Raw genomic sequence first — 25,563 nt, 5'->3', positions numbered from 1 at the left:
TTCTATGATTTTCTCACATATATCTTACGGTTTGACCACATGGTCTCAGGCTCACCAGACAACAATAAAATGCATAGAATGCCTCTATAACCAAACCCTCAAAGTCTTAGACAAGAAAAGAATAAGGCATCATCATTGCCAAATTTTAAACAAATATAAGATTCTCAGTTTTACTAATTTTATTTCATTATACACAGTTAAATTGGTTTTTAAATGCCTCAATAATACTGCTCCTCAACTGCTCTGTGAGTCAATAACAAGACTGCAAAGTGGTACTAGATCCACCACCCGAGCAATGTCAAAAGGCAATTGCACTGTTCCATTCCGTAGAACTTCATTTGCACAAACTTTTTCAATAAAAGGAACACAATTATGGAATTCTCTACCAGACAGTTTAAAATCCATAGCTACACTTCTCTCTTTCAAAAAACAAACAAAACAATGGCTAGTTCAACAGCAATCCTGCTCTCATATTTAGTTTGAATCACTAGTTTAGATACTTAGCTTGCTATTTGTCTTTTTATTAGGGCCCGAGCCCTATGGGCGAAGGCCCTATTGTTCTTGTAAGAGTTCACTATTATTATTAGGGCCCGAGCCCTACTGGGCGAAGGCCCTATTGTTCTTGTAAGAGTTCACTATTATTATTATTCTTCCGTCTTCTTCTTTATTTTTCTCCGCTGTTGGGCCATTTTCGGGGCGCTTGCCATGGGCGAAAACGCACGAAATTTGGCACCAGTTCCGAGAATTGCCACCGCTACTCAGAACCAAAAGCCCAAACTTGGCCGGGGCTCAGGGCCTCTATAGCGCCCCCTAAGTCGTTGTGATTTTGGCCTCCCGCATTACGGTGCCTGGTTGCCATATAGTTTGTGGTACTCGCATGCCATTTGGTACACGTATGTATCTCACTAAGCCGGACAAAAATGTAATGCCAATGCATTAGCCACGCCCAACAGGAAGTGAGGTAATTTCACTTTTGTGCGAAATGCATGGCCACGAAGACGGCGCAACTCCTCCTAGACCGTTCATAGGAATGTCACCAAAATTGATACACATCATCTACAGACATGGCTGACAAAAGTTACTAAATACGTTTCACGTAGGATTAACCGTTCAGAAGTTATACGTCAATCAATTTTCGATGCAAAATTTTACATGCTTAAAAATTCATAACAAATCTTCTGATTGCTCAAAACTGCTCATACTTCACACACGAATCACTCATTGGGCTTCTGACATGTTACCCAATTTCTGTGATATTTCGCCACTGGGGGCGCTATTTTTGGGCAAAAAATCCAATCTTTCCTCAAATTTGGTCAAACTTCACGGCCTCCCTCTTACTACCTCCCATGTCATGTATACCACATTTTGGGAATTTTCGTCCATGGGGGGCGCTGTTTTTGGCCGACGCAATTGCTCCAAAACGGGTTTTTGGTAAATAATTCCATAATGCTTTTCCTTCACACCACTACCTTGTGATAGTGCGTTGCTGTTGTAGTCACTTATTTTTCCAACTCATAATCGCTCATGTACAGCATAGCGCCACCTACTGACATGGGAAAAACCAAAAAATTTATTCTTCAAAAATCTATATCTCATCTTCTATTTTCTCAATCATGATCAAACTTGATACGCACACTCTTAACAAGTCACCTGACATATGTGCCAAATTTTGTGAACTTTTGCCACTGGGGGCGCTGTTTTCAGGCAACAATTTATTTCTTGGCTTCTGATTGGTCAAACTTCATCAAACTTGACAAAACAACTCTTCATAGGTCCCTTGACATGTATACCAAATTTGGTGAACTTTCACCACTGGGGGCGCTCATTGCGCTGTAGCAGTTGCAGGAGAGGTGTTTACAATCATGAGGCACCCGGAGTATGTTGTTTTGGTTGCCTTAAACACACATGACTTGTGGGGAATGGGTAGGCAGTCGGGAGCAAGTGTTGTAGCGTTACATACAGACTAATAGATGTCTAACAGAGGACAATCCTATGTAGCTCTAGCTTGGTGACTGATGAGGTAAATACATTAATTTGGTTGGGAAGCCATGGCATAAAATGTTCTGTCCATGACAACATCTCAGCGCACTGTGTACTCTGTGTCCAATTCTGTGCTTTGTCGCCATTGTGGGAGTAATGTCTCTTGCCGAAGAAGCTGTGGAAGGTATTTCGCGGGGACGCATGCCCCCGCCCCCCTTGGCCGCTGGCGCGAGGGCCCGTCGAGGCCGCTTGCGGCTTTAATTCTTCTTCCGTCTTCTTCTTCTTCTTTATTTTTCTCCGCTGTTGGGCCATTTTCGGGGCGCTTGCCATGGGCGAAAACGCACGAAATTTGGCACCAGTTCCGAGAATTGCTACCGCTACTCAGAACCAGAAGCCCAAACTTGGCCGGGTCTCCGGGCCTCTATAGCGCCCCCTAAGTCGTTGTGATTTTGGCCTCCCGCATTAAGGTGCCTGGGTGCCATGTAGTTTGTAGTAGTGGCATGCCATTTGGTACGCATATGTATCTCACTAAGCCGGACAAAAATGTAATGCCAATGCATTAGCCACGCCCAACAGGAAGTGAGGTAATTTCACTTTTGTGCGAAATGCATGGCCACGAAGACGGCGCAACTCCTCCTAGACCGTTCATAGGAATGTCACCAAAATTGATACACATCATCTACATACATGGCTGACAAAAGTTACTAAATACGTTTCACGTATGGTAAACCGTTCAGAAGTTATACGTCAATCAATTTTCGATGCAAAATTTTACATGCTTAAAAATTCATAACAAATCTTCTGATTGCTCAAAACTGCTCATACTTCACACGCAAATCACTCATTGGGCTTCTGACATGTTACCCAATTTCTGTGATATTTCGCCACTGGGGGCGCTATTTTTGGGCAAAAATTCCAATCTTTCCTCAAATTTGGTCAAACTTCACGGCCACCCTCTTCCTACCTCCCATGTCATGTATACCACATTTTGGAAATTTTCGTCCATGGGGGGCGCTGTTTTTGGCCGACGCAATTGCTCCAAAACGGGTTTTTGGTAAATAATTCCATAATGCTTTTCCTTCACACCACTACCTTGTGATAGTACGTTGCTGTTGTAGACACTTATTTTTCCAACTCATAATCGCTCATGTACAGCATAGCGCCACCTACTGACATGGGAAAAACCAAAAAATTTATTCTTCAAAAATCTATATCTCATCTTCTATTTACTCAATTGTCATCAAACTTCATACGCAAACTCTTCATACCTCACCTGACATCTACACCAAATTTTGTGCACTTTCGCCCCTGGGGGTGCTGGTTATGGCAAAAATGATATTGCAGCTTCTGATCTGTCAAACTTGCCAAGCAAACTCTTTACAAGACCCTTATTGGGGCGCTTGCCATGGTCGACAACGCACGAAATTTGGCTCCTTTTTCTTAGACTGCCACCGCTTCTGAGAACCAGAAGCCCAGCTCCAGGCGGGCCTCAGGGCCTCTATAGCGCCCCCTAAGTCGTTCTGATTTTGGCCTCCCACATTAAGGTGCCTGATTGCCATGTAGTTTGTAGTAGTGGCATGCCATTCGTTACGCATATGTATCTCACTAAGCCGGACAAAAATGTAATGCCAATGCATTAGCCACGCCCAACAGGAAGTGACGTAATTTCACTTTTGTGCGAAATGCATGGCCACGAACACGGCGCAACTCCTCGTAGACCGTTCATAGGAATGTCACCAAAATTGATACACATGATCTACATACATGGCTGACAAAAGTTACTAAATACGTTTCACGTAGGATAAACCGTTCAGAAGTTATACGTCAATCAATTTTCGATGCAAAATTTTACATGCTTAAAAATTCATAACAAATCTTCTGATTGCTCAAAACTGCTCATACTTCACACGCAAATCACTCATTGGGCTTCTGACATGTTACCCAATTTCTGTGATATTTCGCCACTGGGGGCGCTATTTTTGGGCAAAAAATCCAATCTTTCCTCAAATTTGGTCAAACTTCACGGCCACCCTCTTCCTACCTCCCATGTCATGTATACCACATTTTGGGAATTTTCGTCCATGGGGGGCGCTGTTTTTGGCCAACGCAATTGCTCCAACACGGGTTTTTGGTAAATAATTCCATAATGCTTTTCCTTCACACCACTACCTTGTGGTAATGTCTCTTGCCGAAGAAGCTGTGGAAGGTATTTCGCGGGGACGCATGCCCCCGCCCCCCTTGGCCGCTGGCGCGAGGGCCCGTCGAGGCCGCTTGCGGCTTTAATTTTTACTATTGCTATTGTTATTTTTAATTTTGTTATTATTATGACCATTATTTCTTATTTTATTTTATTTTTATGTATATATATTTTTTCTCATAGATTTTAAATATTCATTTTCTCTCTTTTTGTTTTGTTTAATTAAAAGCCCAACTAGGGACAAGTGTTGTGAATTAGCTTTGGCTACAAATACTGTGATGCATACATCAGATAACTGTTCCAGATATCTATGTCTTTGTATCTGTCCCTATTCAAAAATAAACAATACAATACACACGGCTACACGGCTTCTCCTTTCACTTCATGACTTTGTGGCAGAACAGAGAGACAATTTCGCCTTTTTTGAAGGGTCAGCTTTAAATGTTACCCATTCAGTCTCCCAAGACTACAGGCATGACCTCTAGCGCACAAAGAAGCGCAAACGTATGGCTGATGAAAGTGAAGAGCCAGGTGTTGAATTTAGTGGAAAAGAAAAGTTCCGGATTGAAACATTCAGTGTTCTAATTAACAAACTTGTGTCCTGTCTTAACCATCGGTTAACTGCATACACACACTTGACCAATCTTTTTCATGTTCTTTTCATGCCTGACAATATGTCCAACAGTGAGCTCACTTCAAGGGCCAAATCACTTGCTGCAGCATATCCCACAGATTTGGACATGAGCCTGGCAGATGAACTTGTACAATACAAATCATTCATGTCAGAAAATCAAAAATGCCCAAGTACAATGCTGAAGACCATGGTGGATTTGGATCTACAGTCCACTTTTCCAAATGTCTACATAGCACTCAGACTTTTTTTGACCCTGCCTATTACAAATTGTGAAGGGGAACGTTCATTCTCCAGACTGGCTCGTATTAAGAATGAACTCAGGATGACAATGTGCCAAAACCGCTTGAATTCACTTTCTCTTCTGGCAATTGAATCAGAGTTGGTCCAACAGCTTAACTTTGATGAATTAGTGGATGACTTTGCAAGAAGGAAGAGTAGGAAAAACATATATAGCCTAGAATGAATTATTCCTTAGGTACGGCTTAATTATTGACATATCCTAATCAGTTTCCTTGTTAACTTCTTGACACAATACATATATCTTTAATCACTAACATTGTATGCCTTAATGTTCTAAACATACAGTATGTTCATGTCACTTTATTTACTTCATTCACATGTTGCCCTCTGCTAGTTTGTGACCTCAGTAGCCTTTGTGTGTGTGTGTGTGTGTGTGTGTGTGTGTGGGGGGGGGGGGGGGGCCTTTGCGAACTCCTGGCCCCGGGGCCCAGACCCCCCATAATCCAGCCCTGCCTCCTAGGATGTTTTTTTCATGCGAACAAAAACAAGACATTACACAATTCAAAATAATAATAATAATAATAATAATAACTGGAAGTTCTATTATGTAATAATAGAGTATTAAAGCTGCACAGTACAAATAAAACCAAAAGACAAAAAAAGGGGGGGGAAAGAGAGAGAGAGAGGGTCCATCAGTCAGGGGGCAGGGACTGGAGAGAGTGGAAGAATGTTAGAAAGGAAAGCCACTTGTAAAATTTAGCAGAGTTACCTTTCACTGAATATCTGATCTTTTCCAACTTTAGAAAAGACATGGTGTCATTGAGCCACTGACTACTAGAGGGAGCTTTAGTCGACTTCCAGTGGAGAAGAAGGTGGCGTCTTGCCAGTGAGGAAGTAAAAGCTAAAATATCTAATTGATTAGAGGTAAACCAGTTATGGTCTTCTGGGAGCCCGAATATGGCAACATGGGGGGAGACTTTTATGGTAGATTGTTCCATTCTTTTATGGCTTGGTACTGCATAGTTTGTTTTCCCCAGTTAGTTTTGGGTCGTGGTAAACGAAACTCGCTTCCATGCCTCGTGTTGTAGCCATGCTCATTGAGCATATTTTGTGGGAAAAATAAAAAAAAATTCAGTTTAAAGTTTAGAAAATGGGACCCAAGAAGAAGCGAGCAAAAATGAAGTACCCCAGCCTGAAACAGCAGGGGAGGGGGAGGAGGGGCCATCCTTAAAAAAAAAAAAAATCTGTTTCCTGTCCACCAGGTGAGCAAAAAAAATTTTCAGTAGGGAGGGAGGGATTTTTTTTTAATGGATGGATAAGAAATCAAAATGCTGTGTTTGCTTTTTCTTTCAGTACTTTTTTATTACAAAAGCAGACATTTAATAAAATGACAGTTTAATCAACTGAAACTTGTACAAAAACTAAGTTAGCATTTTAAATGCTGACTGCAACATTTGCAAAACTTTTACAAAAGGTACTTAAAATGTCCGACACACAGACTTTTTGTAGCTTTAAATTGACCGTTAGGCCTAGTTCGGATGAAATTACACTATTAAAATGATCACTGAATGATTTGTTTTTCTGAATCTTTACTATTTTGTTGTTCGCTAGAATACCATTTTGCGATTTCACACTTAAGCAAATGTTTGAAAACTCCGGATCTCCTTCCTTCATGGTGGCTGCCATTTTTTTGTGCCGCACGGCGCATGCGCAGAGCTGATTCGACAGGGCTTTCCACAAGCGCCGGCTGCCGGCCATATAGCTGACTACACAATTAAGTCCAGCCGGCTACTTTAATGACTTATTTTTGTAGCCCACAGGCTCTAAATATTAATTTTCGATTTTAATAAAATTAAATGTTTATCTAACGGACTGACAATAATGTCAAACTGAACCGCACTCATTTAAGTTGTGATTCGCGCTGTTTGTACCGATAATAACCACAAATTCCCTGCCAACTTCGTTGATCAAGGGAGAGTAACTCACCCGCGGCCCCGACATGTGGTTTGCGCGCGCACTCGGCGGAGGCAGTAGTGTGTCGGGGCCGTCGGAGGCGACATCGGAGGGAACAGAAGCAGAGATAATGCTTATTTTGTCTCCGGTAAACCAGTCTTCTCTCGTTCAATTACGTGCTGGCATCAAAAGACACTGTTGGTTGTAAATGAAACCAAACTGAGTCGTTGGAGTGTATTTGCATACACAAATGGAGAAATGTTCGCTGAGCATTTGTGTAGCCACCACCGCAGACCGTTGTCGTTGTTAATTCATAGCATGCTCAGTTGCGTGAATGTGTCATGCACCGAAAATAACAAGCCAGGAACGCCTCATGATGCAATACGCAAGAAAAGAAACATGATTTACTGCCATTTTACTTTGTATTTGAGTAAAGTGAATAAATAAATGGTCTGTGGAAAATACATTTAATTCTGGGAACTGCGTGCACAGAAGTTTATTATTAGTGATGCAGTGCTATGCATTGCAAACTATTGACTCCCATATAGGGAGTCAATAGTTTGCAGTGCTTGCAAAGCACAGCATCACTATTGTTCTTCTGCGTGTTTCTTCTTCTTATACTTATTCCTACGCAAATTTCAATTTCGAATAACTCAATAACCGTACGTCGCACACAGACAAGCAATATATCAAAACGTGCGGCTCGATCGGACTCGCTATGCTATTACTTTGTTCATCAAAACGTGATTTTTTCATGACGTAGTCGTGAAAAAAATCACCCGAAATTTCCCATTCATTTCTATGGAATTACTTGAAAAACTACACACATTTTCAAACATCCGCTGCTCTGGCATGCTTTCACCTAGAGACATGATTCAAACTTCAAAACGTAGGAAAACTTCTCCTCTGTGGAGCTGCCATTCAACTTTTTTGCTAGGCTCTCTACTTTTGGATCAGTCCCAGCTCAAATACCATGTGGGTGCCTGGACAAAAATCAGGCTTTATAATGGGTGTCTATAGCGTTACACACCAGTGGAGCGCAGGAATTTAGAGTGTGGGCAGCCTGAAAAAAACCCTCAAACTTTCTCTTTTAAACTGTGATTTCAGCCACAATTCTCACTCTACAAACAATTTTCTCAAAAGTAGTAGCCACACTTGTCCTGATTCACACAATGTGTCTGCCTACACGATAGGATTTACAGTTTTTGAATGAGAAGCCTGAAAGTAAGGAGAGGACAGGCGCGCTTCCCCATAGACTCCCATTATAAACGTGGCAGAAAAGTCACTCGTCTTTAACTCGCTCTAGTGACCTCATTTTTTACACTACAGACAAAAAAAATACATCAATGTGTTCAGGAGAGCCTTGTGGCACTCTCTGTGAAAGAATTGTGTGCATATCTCCTTCCGTTTTCGTGTAAATCCCCGTTGTTTGGGGGGTCCCCCCTGAGCTCGCTGCGCGCGGGTAGGGGAGGGGCTGCTTGCTCTCTCTCTCACACACACACACACACACACACACACACACACACGGGAGGGAGGGGCTCAGAGAGACACAGGCTTGAAGCATAATGGCAAGTCTCACATTCACACAGTACAGCTCAGCTCCAACGACTGCTCCGCGCACTGCATCACTCTCACAATTTCCCCTGGGGGAATTGTCTCTAGTTCTTCCGTTTTTCATCTTCCGTACAAATTTCGATTTCGAATAACCCAATAACCGTACATCGCACACAGACAAACAATACATCAAAACATGCGGCTCAATCGGACTCGCTATGCTATTACTTTGTTCAGCATTCTACGATTTTTTTCGCGACATAGTCGCGAAAAAAATCACACAATTTCCCATTCATTTTCTATAGAATTAATTGAAAAAATTGCACATTTTCAATGTTTTTCAAACATCTGCTGCTCTGGCATGCTTTCACCTAGAGACATGATTCAAACTTTAAAATGTAGACAAACTTCTCCTGTGTGGATCTGGCATTCAACTTTTTTGCTAGGTTCTATACTTTTTGATCAGTCACAGATCAAACACCATGAGCAAATCTGGAGAAATTCAGACTTTATAATGGGTGTCTATTGCGTTACACTTCAGTGGAGCTCGTTAAGTTAGAGTGTAGAGAGCTTAAAAAAGTAGCTCAAACTTTCTCATTTAAACTGTGTTTTCAGCCACAAATTTCATTCTACACACACAATTTTCTCAAAAGTTGTAGTCACACTTGTCTTGATTCACACAGTGTGTCTACCTGAACGATAGGATTTACAGTTTTTGAATGAGAAGCCTGAAAGTAACGAGAGGACAGGCGCGCTGCCCCATAGACTCCCATTATAAACCTGGCAGCGCTTTGACTGCAAAATCAGAAATGTCACTTGTTTTTAACTCGCTCTATTGTCCACATTTTTTACACTAGGGACAATAAAATTACATCAATGTGTTCATGGGAGCCTTGTAGCACTCAATGTGCAAGAATTTTGTGAATAGCTCCTTTCGTTTCCATGTAAGTCACCGTTGTTCGAGGAGAGGGAACTCTGAGAAAAAGCGCTCTTTGCTTGTCATATTGTGTCACTTCCCTGCACCTGAGCACCGTTACCAAAGCGACGAGCTCCACTCAGGGAGCAGAGAGGGGAGGGGCTGCTCTCTCTCTCAAACACACACAAGCTCATAGCATCGTAGCCTCATAGCCTGCGATAGTGGCTGCTACACGCACTGCATCAGTCTCACGATTTCCCACAGGGGAATTGTCGTCTCTAGTTTTGTGTTTACTCTAAGGTATTAGGCAGAGACCCGTCCACCCGTAAATTTGACGGGTGATTGCCGATTTCAACGGGCAAGTATACACACAGACGGATACTGAAACGGACGATAATGCCGAAAATTTTCGCACATGAATACTCCCACATGTCGTCCGATAAATCCAGTTATGTTCCGCCCACACACGGACTGGCCATCGGGAGTAGCGGGAGTTTTCCCGGTGGGCTGGTGGTTCAGCGTGGGCCGGCGGAGAAAAAAAAAAACAGTTGCGCGCTGGCCTTTAATATGATAAGCAATGTTAACAGTTTCTTTAACAAACTGTTAACATTGCTTATTACAGTTGCGCGCTGGCCTTTAATATGATAAGCAATGTTAACAGTTTGTTAAAGAAACTGTTAACATTGCTTATCATATTAAAGGCCAGCGCGCAACTGTTTTTTTTTTTTTTTTTTCTCCGCTGGCCCACACTGAACCACCGGCCCACTGGGAAAACTCCCGCTACTCCCGATGGCCAGTCCGTGTGTGGTTCCGCCATCATTTACAAATCGTAAGAAACACAGTTTAATACGAAAAATACTGAAAACTTGAAATGAAAAATCAGAATATTTCATCGTTTCCGCCATTTTGGCCCGCACTGAATCTTGTAACATGCGGACTGAATAAATCGCGAATTCTGATTGGTCGAAAATTGCCAAACACCCTGCGTTGTAGTTTCCTCTTTCTTGGCGGGAGAACCACATTTTTTTTTTGCTGACTCACTCTTCTGGATCAAGATGAATCCCAACAAACGCCCCAAATTGAATGTGACAAAAACTGATTCGTTTTTCCACAAAAAGACAGAAAAGGTATGTGTGATACATTGATTAACAAGGGGGTTTCATTGGGGTATGGTAAAATAGAATACTGTTGGGTTTTTTTTTTTATTAAATACTGTAACTAGATCAAAAGATTATATACAATTCATTGTTGTTTATTTTCTTTTCACTTTTGTTACCAAATCAAACACCATACATACATCTGATACATTCAGGAGTGAAACTGAAAAAAATACAAAGTAAAAATATGCAATATTTCTGATCAAAAATTACACGCCATTTCACCCTGAAAATGTCCTAGAATGCAGGAAATGAAGTCTAAATTTCAAAAATTTTCTGGGGGGGCATGCCCCCAGACCCCCCTAGAGGGACTTCGCGCCTGCAGCGCTCGTCTTCGCACCTGCGGCGCTTATCAGGATTATATAAAATATTATTTTTGACTGGTAAATTTCTTTTTCTGCCTAATACCCTAGTTTACTCCCCCCCCAGCTGGCTACTTATTTGTCATGGCTGGCTAGTACGAGCCTTAGTGGAAAGCCCTGGGAATGCGTAAATGTCAAGTTCGATTTTAGATTTACGAACCTGAAAAAAAATGTCGAAAAAACGGCGTTAAAAAAAAAAAAATTTCAACCGCACAAACGGCACTCACCCGGCCGGTGGACCAGAAACAGAACATTTTTTAATAATGGCCTGGAGGAAGAATTTGATGATGATGATGGTAGCAGCACCGGCGAGCCCTGCAAGGACAGGGAGAATTATGCCTTCAAGACGGTGTTCTGATAAACGGTCCTACATCCGCGAAGCATCCTATGGTAGGAAGGGATGTCAGACATGTCTGTCGAGCAGTCCTACTTTGCAGGAAATCCTAGAGTGTGATTCAACTTTAACTTTTAGTCATAGTTCGCAGTTTTTCCCTCTACAAAGAACATGCTTCTACATTGACAGAACGTCCACCAACCCTGTCAGAATTCATATGAATGTAGGACGTCCTGACAATTCAAACGACTCCGTCAGAATATGTTTTTACATTCATATGAATCTAGGACGCTCGGACTCTTCAATTGACCCTGTCAGAATATGTAGAATTAATAGGGTTTTTTTTGTCACTATTCACAAGTACCGTTTGCTCTATTAAAATGAGTGTAGGACGTTATTACAATTCAAATGATGCCGCAGGACATTCTCACAACTCATATGACCCCATCAGAATATGCTTCTACATTAATAAATGAATGTAGGATGTTCTGACAATTCAAAAGACCCCTTCAGAATATGCTTCTACATTAAAATGAGTGTAGGACGTTCTTACAATCCAAATGACGCCGCAGGACATTCAGACAACTCATATGACCACGACAGAATATGCTTCTACAGTAAGTAGGACGTTCTGACTATTCAAATGACCATCGGAATATGCTTTTACAGTATATGAATGTAGGGTGTTCTGACATGCTTCTACATTAAAATAGGAGTGTAGGACGTTCTGACAGTTCAAACGACCTTGTCAGAATATTCTATTACTTTAATATATGAATGCAGGACTTTCTGACAACTCAATGACCATCAGAATATGCCTTTACATTAACATATGAATGTAGGAAGTTTTGACAATTCAAATGACCCACCAGAATATACTACACTCACTGTAAAAAAGAATAAGTTAAGCTTACTTGAAAAAAGGTAGAAACTCGTTGCCTCAAATAAATGAAGTAATATAACGTGTTCTCTTTCAAGTTATCTTTACTTTATGTTTAAAAGTAATCTCCACTGAAAATATTTGTTATCCTTACTTGGAACTTGAATGTTGAGGTTGCTTAAAACCAACTAGTAATGTTTACTTCATACCATCTAGTAAAGGTTACTTGGAGCAAAGTTGTGTTTACTGGTGTTAAATGGGTTTCTCTTACTTTCAGCTGTGTAATGGGTACCTAATTCCTGATTGTAAGGTTTACTTGCAGAATCTACACCTTACTTATAGTTTGTACGGTAAGTATCAGCAACTTCAACAATTAATGTCTCACTTAACATTGAATTACATTACATTGTGTATGTTTTTATTGCAAGATATAAAACGGCATAACATATTGGAGCATCAATACAGTTTTCATTCAGTCAATAACTTTTTTAAAGCTTACTTTCATTTAACACATCCAACCCAGAGAAGCATAACATTCCACTTGCGCAGTGGGGCTTTGTAGGACGCTTTGACGTGTAGGACAGTTTATCAGAACACCGGCAGAAGGCACAGCACCCCGCCAGAGGTATTTTCACAAGTAAATACACATACTTTATACATTCATTTCAGTATCTATATGCTTATGTAATTAATATTACATATCAGTGTTTTCCCCAGAAAAAAATTAAAGCCCTAACTTCTGGCATGATAATACACAGACAATTGAGTGCCAAATGGTGTGAAAGCAAGCGCCAAAGGCGCGACGCGAAACTAGGGGGGTCCGGGGGCATGCTCCCCCGGAACATTTTTTGAAAATAGATGCTCTCAGGTGCATTTTCAGAGTCTCTGAGAGGTTTTAGATACATGATTACAGGATAGATTTTACCAGTGTTTCAATAATTTCTGACCTAATAAGTATTAAATGTATACACATTTGAAATTTCACCTTAAAGTTCAACTGTTTTGTTATAGATTACTGAGGTATATGATAGATTGAAAATCTACGGGGATCCCTTAATTACCTATGATCAAGTAGTGTTGTAACAAAAATGTGCATGAAAATAGGAACAGTGGTTTGCTCCATCTTATTGTAACCCACTACTGGGTATGTACACGTCGATGATAGGCCAGTTTCTTAATATACAAGATTTGAGACTCTAGGCTCTGGAGAGAGAGAAAAACACAGTGCAAGTAAAAGACACAACACAGGGATATACGTTTTTTTCTTTCTTTTAGTAGTAGAATTGAAAAGTATTTACAATAACCCAAAATAAAATTTGACCCTTTAGGAATAAAATAAAAAAAAATAATAATTGTCCTTTGAAAAAGCTGGGTAGTAGTCCTTTAACTAAATGTAGAAGACAGTTCAATGGAGTTCCTTTAAGTTGTGTCCTTTAAGTTGTTCTTCAAAAAAAGAAAAAAAGAGTTCTTTCCAGGTAGGTTCAGTTCAAGGCGTTAATCCTTAGTTCAGTTTGTTAAGCGTAACAGTCAATAAGTCAAGTCAGTCATAGTCAGATGATGTGACACGTGCCGGCCACAATCCTACCAGATTTTGCCATAGGGAATGACAAACAGGAATCACTCGAACGGGTGGCTCGCCATCAAATGAAGACATCGGATCTTCCGCGGAATTCGGATCCAACCCAAAAACTTGACCTGTGTAACCATACCCTTCATTAAGCTATGATATACACATCAGGCCAAATGTCAAATATACCTTCAAATATAATCAGTTTAAACTTCAAGTAGTTGTACAACATTAAACTCAATCATCTCAAAGTAAAAGCTATGCAAACTGCATACACTTCTTTCATACTGAAAAGCATTGCATACTATTCAGTTAAATTACCATTATCAAGTAAACAGGATGAATACTATGAAATAAACAACACTGTACTGAAACCGCGGCAATTACACAACATTACCGAGTACAGTGGATTCTCATGAGGACACGTTCAGTCCTTTCACGCGCTTGGTGCATGATCACAGCAAGTGAAAAACATTCAGCTCACTCCGAGCCATGAACTTACTCTTATCAACCAAAATGTACCCTCTCAGATTCCTCACAACAAATATTAACAAAACAAAATACAATTCTCAAGTTTTTTCCGAAGTATTAAGCAAATTAACAGCTGTTTCAACAGTAAGGGGAAAACAGACAAATTTCCTTACCGAGACAATTCAACAAAAGAAAAACTCGACGAAACGAAGCTTCTGGTCATCAAAACATACATCAGGTCACGGAGCTGGTCGCTCGGTAACAGAAAGGAACTTACACGTCCTAAACACTTAGAAATATTTTCTTTCCAAAGTTTCTAGCTCGCAGGTGGAGCAGAGAAAAACGGGGTCACCAACTCTTTGGCTTTCCTCAGCTCGACTGACTGGAATGGCTACGCGGTAAGCAGACTGCTTGCAAAACAGCGTGTCAAAATAAAAGTACCCAATCATAATCGTCACAGTAAAAGTACTTGACATAACAGTACATGTAAACCATGTTTTTACAATAACAACCCATCATTCATGAATTGTATTATCAGAATTATCACTATTTATTATCCCATTTTACTATTTGTGCTATTTATGCTTTTTAATCAACTATTTATCAACTATTTATTGTACCTTTACATTATGCATTTGTCACCTGGGTTACATTATGCAATCCAATGAAGATAATCGATCATCATGACCTCCTGTTGATCACAAAGGGATCTGAACCTAAGAACTGCCACCTTAAAATAAGTTGCTGTATTACTATAACTGTAATGATTTAGAATGTTTCGGATGCAATTACCATAATATATGTATAACTAAGATGCACTGAAAAGAAAAGTAAGGCAACTGCATATTATAAAGTTTAAATTTTGGCACTTTATTAAATGGACTAGATTAAGATTAAAACATATTTAAAGGAAAAGAAAACTTAATTTCTACAGTTTAAGTTTGCAGAAAGATTATGTACTTTTAAACACATTTCATGAAGGGAATTTGTTTATAAGTGTCAAATGTAGCATAATTTCGAATAATAATGATAAGCATATTTGGCAGTGTGATGTCGCTGTGAGCCTTTAACAAAAGAATAATCCAAGCCTTCTTTTGTTAAATGGATCCCAGTGACATCACACTGCCAAAAATACTTATGATTATTATTTGAAATTATGCTATATTTGACACATTTGGACAACTTCACTTGGTGAGAGTGTTTATAAGTACATAATCTTTCTGCAAACCCAAACTAATGAATTAAGTTTTCTACTCCTTTAAAGCAGATTAATTCTCCTTAGCTTTTGCTTGGCCCAATGTTGGGCAGCCCTCTCATAGTCCATCTCGCTGTCATCCATGCTGATGTAGATTAATTTGTCCAGCGAGTCTTCTCCTAGCTTATTAAAGTCAGTCGGCTTTGTCCGTCTGGCGGGGGACAACATCGGCAGCCAATGAGATCGCTTATAATGAATCGGAAACTTCCGGGATGTCTGACGTTTTCTTTTGATGTTTTTATTGGACGGTTTGAACACGTGATCTTGACATGGCCAACAGATTAGTTTGTTTACATCCTACCACGCGGACATATCACTTTGACAGAATCAACACAAACACTGGGAAAAAAAGACCGCTTGTTTAACACAAATATCAATTGGTATGTAAATGGATCTGTTATTTGCTCTCCTATGTATCTAGCTACTTGTAGGTAGGAAATTTTAATGTATCGGTATAAATCTAAGCGTATTGGATTTTAACTAAAGCGACTAAGCGTATCGGCAGGCAGAGCAAGCGTATCGGGCCCGATACGCTAAAACGCTTTGGGGAAAACCATTTTCAGGTACATTTCAGCTAACAACGCCCAGAATTGAGGACATTGCAATCCCATCATCGCTGTCAGGCCATTGTGCCATGCTCAGTGATAAGGACAAGGACATCCCAGCACCCCATCCCACCACTTAGCAGGAGCAGGACAGCAGCTCGGAGTCAAAGTCAAAGTGTGTTTCAGTACTCAAACTGTTGGGCTATTTCGTTGGGATTTTTTACAATGTAATAAAATGTGCTATTCCCTTATACTCATATTTTATTATTTGACGTTTGCATGGTAAATTAACATATACTTGAATAAAAACAGAAAATGAGGTGGTCTTCCTTTCTACAATGCTACATGATCGGTTCATTGGTTCCTCCCCAAACACATGGAAGAAGATTCTCTCGTCAAATGAGACTAAAATTGATCTTCCTGGCCATCATGGGAAACGCCATGTGTGGTGCAAACCCAACACCTTGAGAACATCATTCATACAGTGAAGCATGGTGGTGGTATCATGCTGTGGGGATATTTTTCATCTGCAAGGACAGGAAAGCTGGTCAGGACTGAAGGAAGGATGGATGGCACTAAATACAGGGCAATTCTGGAGGAAAACCTGTTTGAGTCAGCCAGAGGTTTGAGACTGGGATGAAGATTCACATTCCAGCAAGACAATGACCCTAAACATACTGCTAAAGCTACACTGGAGTGGTTTAAAGGGAAACATTTAAATGTCTTGGAATGGCCTAATCAAAGCTCAGACCTCAATCCAATTGAGAATCTGTGGCATAATTTGAAGATTGCTGTACACCAATGCAACCCATCTAACTTGAAGGAGTTGGAGCAGTTTTGCCTTGAGGAACGGGCAAAAATCCCTGTGGCTAGATGTGCTAAGCTAATAGAGGCATACCCCAAGAGACTTGCAGCCGTAATTACAGCAAAAGGTGGCTCTACAAAGTATTGACTTTGGGGGGTGAATACCTATGCACACTACAGATTGCTGTTTTTTTTCATCTTAATTATTGTTTGTGTCACAATAAAACAACAATTTTCACCTTTAAAGTGGTAGGCATGTTTGTGTAACTCAAATGGTGCGAACCCCCCAAAAATCAATTTTAATTCCATCTTGTAATGCAACAAAACAGGACAAACACCAAGGGGGATGAATATCTTTGCAAGACACTGTATATAAGGACCTGGAAAACACTGACAGAACGCGAAGTATTGCATTGCTAACACATTACCAAGCCTTAGTTCCTGTTTGCTTCTCTTGGTTTCCGATCCTTGATTTCCTGTTTCTCATGTTTGTTTCCTGCCTAGCCTTTGATAGTCTGTCTGTACCTTGCTTGACCTATTGCCTGTTTCACTGTTTCTCGATTTATGCTCGCTGATTCGGATTGTTTGCCTGTTTTCACTTTTCTTAATAATAAACTACCTCCCACCCATTCCTGGCAGAATACTTCACCCACCTGACACACTAAGCAACATATTTCTGTGCCACACTGTGCTTTTGGGAGGTCGGTATTCGGTAGGCAGTTGCTGAATTGAAACAAAAGCAATTATTTTATCTTGGCCTGAGTTATAACATATTGACAGGAATTACTATTATACTAACAATTACATCAGGAAAAGCTTCTAACAGCTTGTATTGGTAATTATTAATGTTAACAAAAACAGGTGGTCTGTTACAATCATTTCTCCACCATGTCCACTTGTCAACTTGCCGTGATCTGAGTGGCAGTCACTCACCTCATTGTGGTTGCCAGTGTGACCCTCCTGGTACAGCTGAAACCAGTAGGGCTCTATCCCAAGCCCTACATTCTCCCTCTCCTTCTCTCCAACCTCCTCTTCATCCCCATCATACAAGCCATGGGCTACGTCCGAAATCACTCACTATATAGTGGGCTATATAGTGAGTTCGCCATTTTGTAATGCTGTCTGAATATATAGTGACATTACAGCCTATATAGTGGACTCATAGGCAACGGCAAAGAAGAAAGTATTCAGCCTTGATTTAAAAGAACTGAAAGATGCAGCAGACACAAAGTACTTTGTATTTATTAATGTGGGAAATACATTCAGTATAATATGTATCACAAAAAGACATGCATGTATTTATTATTTTGAAAACCCACCAGCCGACTGATCTGGCACGTTTGAACTGTGAGACAGTAGTGACGTAAATAACAGTATGACGGAGTAGTGTCCGAAAGTGTTTTTTCATTTTACCAATGAGCTCACTATATAGTCCTTTTTCTAGAATTCCCTAGGTAGGAAGTAGTGAATGAGTGAGTGATTTTGGACACAGCTCATAGCTCACAGTTCATGTCCTATCATGAAAACATGTTCTGTCAGTGAGCCTTCCAGGCAGGTGTTCACCAATCTACATCATTTCCGGTTTGGGCCATTTTTGGTGGAAGGGAAGGGAATTCCAGGCATTGCTTCATGATGGGAGATTTAAATGTTTTATTTTGTTGAGTTTTCATCTCCACACCTTATGATTACATCAAAAATTGAAAGTTTGTGTTAAAATCTATAAAATGACACTGAGGAGACCTGCTTGTGTATCACTAAGTTCTTCTGCTGTTTACAATATTGTTCTTAAGTTTACTTTAATGTGCTTGCTAACATGTTAGCATGCAAGGTGTTAGTATGTTAGCCTTCGCATGTTAGTATGCTAAGGCTACTAACATGCTAAGTTGGGGGGGGGTGGAATCCAAAATGAGCTGATAAGCTGCGTCAGTGATAAAACGCTGGACACAGTGGTGGCAGAAATCAAAGATTCTAAATATTATGCCATAATATTGGATTGCACCAGATGTTAGTCACCAAGAATAGGTCAGACCCTCCAGGATTTCGCGATGTTGCGATTTGCAACTTCAACGCAAATTCAACCAATCCCCGCGAATTCAGGGCGGTGTTGCAATTATATCCAATCACCACAACTTTCCTGCAAATTTGATCAATCGTTGGCGTCGTCTTCAGGTGACCTTCCGCCTTTCTTCCCTGTATACCAGGGCTATTCAAATACATTTGCAGGAGGGCCAAACTAGAAAATTACAAAATTTGTGAGGGCCGGACAGACAATTGACATAAAATTGATATCAGCTAAAGGCAATTAAAATATACTATACTAAGGTACATAATATATGAAATAAAATAAGGTACATTATTCTTTTCCTTTATTATGAAATATAATGAAAAATGGTTTCTCCCCATGTCCGCTTGGGTCTCCTCCGGGTGCTCCGGTTTCCCCCACAGTCCAAAGACATGCAGGTTAGGTTAACTGGTGACTCTAAATTGACCGTAGGTGTGAATGTGAGTGTGAATGGTTGTCTGTGTGTCAGCCCTGTGATGACCTGGCGACTTGTCCAGGGTGTACCCCGCCTTTCGCCCGTAGTCAGCTGGGATAGGCTCCAGCTTGCCTGTGGCCCTGTAGAAGGATAAAGCAGCTAGAGATAATGAGATGAGATGAGATGAAAAATGGTACGTTTTTAATAGATGAGGACACATTGTCTTTCATTTTTTGGTCAACAATCATTTTGTCAACAACCGCCAGCATGCAGTCTTTAATAGTTTCCGACTCGGTGAAGGGTCTTTTTTTTTTTCTTGTCAGTATCCACGCCACTCGTAGAGATGCAATAAAAGCTCTCTCTTGCTCTGTGCAAAAGCCACCAATTGCACGCTGACTTTGTTCAAAAGAAGTTACCAGTCTGTCTATTCTCCTTCGTCTCTCCTCGGAGCCCTCTCGGTATTGCTCAGAAAATGAAGCATGTTTTGTTGTAAAATGTCTCTTCACGTTGTACTCTTTGGCCACAGCTACAGATTCGTGGCACAATAAACACACAGGTCTATCGCTTGCAGTAGTTGGCAAAGTAAATAAGTACTTTTCAGTCCATTTGCTTTGAAATTTATGGTTTTCTCTGTCAACTTTGCGATGTTGCTTGGACAGTGCCATGTTGCCACTGCTGTAGCTGCATGGAGTGTCACATCGTGAGAATTGGCGAGAATGAGTGTTTGTCACCATGGAGACGACCTGTATTCTGGTCTGTGCCAGAGTGGTAGAGAAAACTGTGCACCGCGGCACATACGTATGGTAGATATGTTTTTTGTTTTGTTTTAAAAAATCTGCCGCGGGCCAGATTAAATTTCAATCGGGCCAATTTCGCCCCTGGGCCGCTATTTGAATAGGCCTGGTGTATACGTTCAAGAGAAGCAGCATGTGCGCAGTGTTGCCAGATTGGGCGGTTTTAAGTGCATTTTGGCGGGTTTTGAACATATTTTGGGCTGGAAAACGTCAGCAGTATCTGGCAACACTGCATGTGTGAGTCAGTGTTTATGTAGGCTTAAATTCTGTTACTGAAAGTGTGTTATGTTTACAGTGAAGGACTGTGTGCACTTTACATTTTTTTTTACTTAATACAAGAAATTAATGGATGCCAACATTTTTGCCAAAATGGTATTTTATTTTCCATTGTTTAGGCAGCTTCAGCATCATACTGTGAGATTCTGTTCAAATTGTTTTTTTTCTTCTATGAAGCCTGAGCCATTTATTTTATTAGTTTATAATTATTGTTTAATTTAGTCTTCAGGAGAGACTGCCTGCACACAGTACTAGTATTAATAGTTTTTTTCTTACATGAAAGCTGAGGCATTTATATTATATTTTAAACCAAACAGGTGCATTTGGATAAGTAAAGCCTATTTTTCTGCATTTTGTAGTCCTGGTAATCTTTTATATTGGTAAAGTTGTTTATAGGACCATTTCTCAGTGTCTGTTTTTTTAATCAATAGTTTTTCAGTAATAACTTAATATTTAACATATCACTCAATTTTAATCACAAAAAGAGAAAATCGCAACAATTTCTCGCAACTTTCACTTCCTCCCGCGATGTAATTGCAACAAAAACCTAAAAAAACACCGCAACTTTTATCGCAATTTTTTGGAAAACCCCCCGCAACATCAAACATTTTAGCCTGCAACAATCACAAAAAAGGGAAGCGAAATCCTGAGGGGACTGATAGGTGTCTTGACGTGTGCATTGTAAGTCTTGGCAAAACACCAGAGATAAAGGAACACTTCTTGGGATTTCCTCTTAGCCCCTTAAACTACTGGTCTGGGCCTGTCCACACTAATTCTTAACAAGTGTGACGAACTGAAAATCCCTTTCCAGGACTGTAGGGGACAATCTTATGACAATGGGGCAAACATGAAAAGCAGAAATAAAAGTGTGCAGGCGAAGCTGTTAGCCAGTCCCCTCAGGATTTCGCGGGCCTTTTTTGTGATTGTTGTGGGCTAAAATGTCTTATGTTGCGGGGGGGTTTCCAAAAAATTGCAATGAAAGTTGCAGTGTTTTTTAGGTTTTTGTTGCGATTACATTGCGGGAGGAAGTGAAAGTTGCAAGAAATTGTTGCGATTTTCTCTTTTTGTGATTAAAATTGAGTGATATGTTAAATATTAAGTTATTACTGAAAAACTATTGATTAAAAAAACAGACACTGAGAAATGGTCCTATAAACAACTTTACCAATATAAAAGATTACCAGGACTACAAAAATGCAGAAAAATAGGCTTTACTTATCCAAATGCACCTGTTGGTTCAAAAGGTAAAGTGCATAGAACCTCACAGCACAACATGAAGTTACCTTAAAATATAATATAAATGCCTCAGCTTTCATCTCATCTCATCTCATTATCTCGAGCCGCTTTATCCTGTTCTACAGGGTCGCGGGCAAGCTGGAGCCTATCCCAGCTGACTACGGGCGAAAGGCGGGGTACACCCTGGACAAGTCGCCAGGTCATCACAGGGCTGACACATAGACACAAACAACCATTCACACTCACATTCACACCTACGGTCAATTTAGAGTCACCAGTTAACCTAACCTGCATGTCTTTGGACTGTGGGGGAAACCGGAGCACCCGGAGGAAACCCACGCGGACACGGGGAGAACATGCAAACTCGGCACAGAAAGGCCCTCGCCGGCCACGGGGCTCGAACCTGGACCTTCTTGCTGTGGTTCGTGCCGCCCCTCAGCTTTCATGTAAGAAAAAAAAAACTATTAATACTATTACTGTGTGCAGGCTGCCTACCCTGGCGAAAAAAATGTACTTTATTGTATTTAAAGTATATTCATATTTTCAATAGTATATTGAAAATGTACTTACACAAATTGTACTTTTTGTAAATATATAAAAAGTATACTAACATCACACTTTCACGCTAGCACTTTTAACACACTTTAAAATAATTATACTATATTACACTTTATAGAAATATATTATACTAAAATATACTTTAAGTGAAAGTTATGTGCAATTTCTAAAGTGTACTTAGTGTACTAATTTCTAAAGTGTACTATAATACAAAGTACATTTTAATTTGACTAATTAAGCATATATTAGTACATATAAAGTCATATACTTAAAGTATACAAAATATACTTTAAGTTGTTCCACTTTAGCACATAAAAGTACACTAAATACACTTCAAGTTGTACTTTTCTACAATTTAATTACAATTAAAATATATTTAGTACAAAATTAGTTGTTCCAAAATAGCATGCCTCAAGTTAACTAATCATAAACACACTTGAAGTATATTCATGATTAGTGTGGCTTCAAGTACACAAAAGTACGCTAAATTTTAGTACACTTAGCACATTAATTTTTCACCAGGGTAAACAATGGAAAATAAAATACCATTTTGGCAAAAATGTTGGCATCCATTAATTTCTTGCATTAAGTAAAAAAAATAAAGTGCACACAGTCCTTCACTGTAAACATAACACACTTTCAGCTGATATAAACACTGACTCGCACATGCTGCTTCTCTTGAACAGAAACATGGAAGTAAGCAGTGTTGCCAGATACTGCTGACATTTTCCAGCCCAAAATATGTTCAAAACCTGCCAAAATGCACTTGAAACCGCCCAATCTGGCAACACTGGAAGTAAGGCAGAAGGTAGTTTGTCGACGTCACGTCAAGACGACGCCAACGATTGGTCAAATTTGCGGGAAAGTTGCGGTGATTGGATATGATTGCAACACCACCCTGAATTCGCGGGGATTGGTTGAATTTGCGTTGAAGTTGCAAATCGCAACATCGCGAAATCCTGGAGGGTCTGGTTAGCAAAAAATCCATGTGCTTTTTATGTGCCTTGTGGTGCACATACACTATATTGCCAAAAGTATTTGCTCACCTGCCTTGACTCACATATGAGCTTAAGTGACATCCCATTCCTAATCCATAGGGTTCAATATGACGTAGGTCCACCCTTTGCAGCTAGAACAGCTTCAACTCTTCTGGAAGGCTGTCCACAAGGTTTAGGAGTGTGTTTATGGGAATTTTTGACCATTCTTCCAGAAGCGCATTTGTGAGGTCACACACTGATGTTGGACGAGAAGGCCTGGCTCTCAGTCTCCGCTCTAATTCATCCCAAAGGTGTTCTATCGGGTTGAGGTCAGGACTCTGTGCAGGCCAGTCAAGTTCATCCACACCAGACTCTGTCATCCATGTCTTTATGGACCTTGCATTGTGCACTGGTGCACAGTCATGTTGGAAGAGGAAGGGGCCAGCTCCAAACTGTTCCCACAAAGTTGGGAGCATGGAATTGTCCAAAATGTCTTGGTATGCTGAAGCATTCAGAGTTCCTTTCATTGGAGCTAAGGGGCCAAGCCCAGCTCCTGAAAAACAACCCCACACCATAATCCCCCCTCCACCAAACTTTACACTTGGCACAATGCAGTCAGACAAGTACCGTTCTCCTGGCAACCGCCAAACCCAGACTCATCCATCAGATTGCCAGATGGAGAAGCGCGATTCGTCACTCTAGAGAACGCGTCTCCACTGCTCTAGAGTCCAGTGGTGGCGTGCTTTACACCACTGCATCCGACGCTTTGCATTGCACTTGGTGATGTATGGCTTGGATGCAGCTGCTCGACCATGGAAACCCATTCCATGAAGCTCTCTGCGCACTGTTCTTGAGCTAATCTGAAGGCCACATGAAGTATGGAGGTCTGTAGTGATTGACTCTGCAGAAAGTCGGCGACCTCTTCGCATTATGCACATCAGCATCCGCTGACCCCGCACCGTCAGTTTACGTGGCCTACCACTTCGTGGCTGAGTTGCTGTCGTTCCCAAACACTTCCATTTTCTTATAATACAGCTTACAGTTGACTGTGGAATATTTAGGAGCGAGGAAATTTCTTGACTGGATTTGTTGCACAGGTGGCATCCTATCACAGTTCCACACTGGAATTCACTGAGCTCCTAAGAGCAACCCATTCTTTCACAAATGTTTGTAAAAACAGTCTGCATGCCTAGGTGCTTGATTTTATACACCTGTGGCCATGGAAGTGATTGGAACACCTGATTCCGATAATTTGGATGGGTGAGCAAATACTTTTGCCAATATAGTGTACTTCAGCCATTCCGACACAGTATGGAAAAGTATGGAGTTTGATTTTGGTCATTTTCAGGTGTGAATAAGTATAGAAAAAGGAGAGTATGGAACAATATTTCTGTTTCCAGACTATTGCCCCTACATTCTTTTCTAAAATATAAAATTAAGCTAAAATGTTCAAATCAGCATGAGTCTGATGTCACTGAATTAAAGAAAGACAAGATGTGCGCGTGATATGGCTGAGGTGATTTCTGTGTCATCTGTCATCAGTGAACTAGCTGATGTCAGCATGTTGGGCTCCGTCGTACCTCTGCAGAACTAAAAAAAAAAAAAAAAGCTGCACTAATGCACATTGCAACACTATAAATGTAAGAATGGGTAATTGTAAGTTTTTGGAGAGCTGGCAAGTTTTACCTCTTTGTTGTGGGGCTGCGGGGCTGCCCCAGGTGTTAATGATGGCAAATATCATGGGTGTGTATGTAGGTGTATGTTTTAGAACAGATGTGGGTGAGAACATGGTTGCCCTTACTTATTTGTGTGCGGTACTCGCACAAGACCTCTTAGCCCGATATGTCTTACTACCATGTTTTATCTTCATATTTGAACGTGTGTATGGATTTCTGTCACTCAACCAGTCTTTGCAGCAGGATGCAACTGGTTTCCTCTGTTTCCATTGGTGTGTGTGCTTACGACAGAGGGAGACACACAAGACAAAGGGGGAGTGTGTTCTAAACTTGTTGTCACCAATGATTTTTAAACAGTTTTACTCCATTTAATATTCAGTGAAGCAAAGTCAGTGAACTTTTCCCTTTTCTTTTGATGAGTTGTCCATCAACATCTCCTGTTACTGTTACAAGTAGAAGATATCAGTTTAGTTTTTTAAATTTACATGGCAGAAACAGAATAACACTATTTTAGCATTGCAGCTTGATTAAAATGCTGTCCATTGAACTTGTCTGGGTTTGGTTTTAACTGATTTGTATGAGCTACAGCACTGTGCCACAGGGGAGCCACTAGAAATTTGGACCCTATGAAAGAATACATACTTATTTGCTTCTGGCAATTATTTGGCAACATACTAGCTTACATACTCATAATGTAACATACACTGTAAAACCCGATAA

General features: G+C 40.5%; 1 protein-coding gene across 7 annotated transcripts in view; it reads right to left on the bottom strand.

Moving 5' to 3' along the window:
• The window catches only part of LOC132885195 (sodium- and chloride-dependent GABA transporter 2-like), a 289,130-nt gene that overhangs the window by 16,517 nt on the left and 247,050 nt on the right, over positions 1-25,563 (bottom strand). For 6 of the 7 annotated variants that reach the window (XM_060919562.1, XM_060919564.1, XM_060919566.1 and 3 more), the window contains one exon: positions 18,130-19,485. The exons of the other annotated variant lie outside the window; for it this stretch is intronic. In XM_060919562.1, the coding sequence (XP_060775545.1) occupies positions 19,219-19,485 (267 nt within the window). In that variant the 3' untranslated portion in view covers positions 18,130-19,218. Of the gene's footprint in view, positions 1-18,129; positions 19,486-25,563 lie in introns of those variants that run through there. 7 annotated transcript variants of the gene reach the window in all.

The sequence above is a fragment of the Neoarius graeffei genome, chromosome 4 (genome assembly GCF_027579695.1).
Source record: "Neoarius graeffei isolate fNeoGra1 chromosome 4, fNeoGra1.pri, whole genome shotgun sequence".
In the NCBI taxonomy this organism is placed as follows: Eukaryota; Metazoa; Chordata; class Actinopteri; order Siluriformes; family Ariidae; genus Neoarius; species Neoarius graeffei.
Note: the sequence above shows the minus strand (reverse complement) of the source record. Positions and strands in the feature narration are given on the sequence as shown.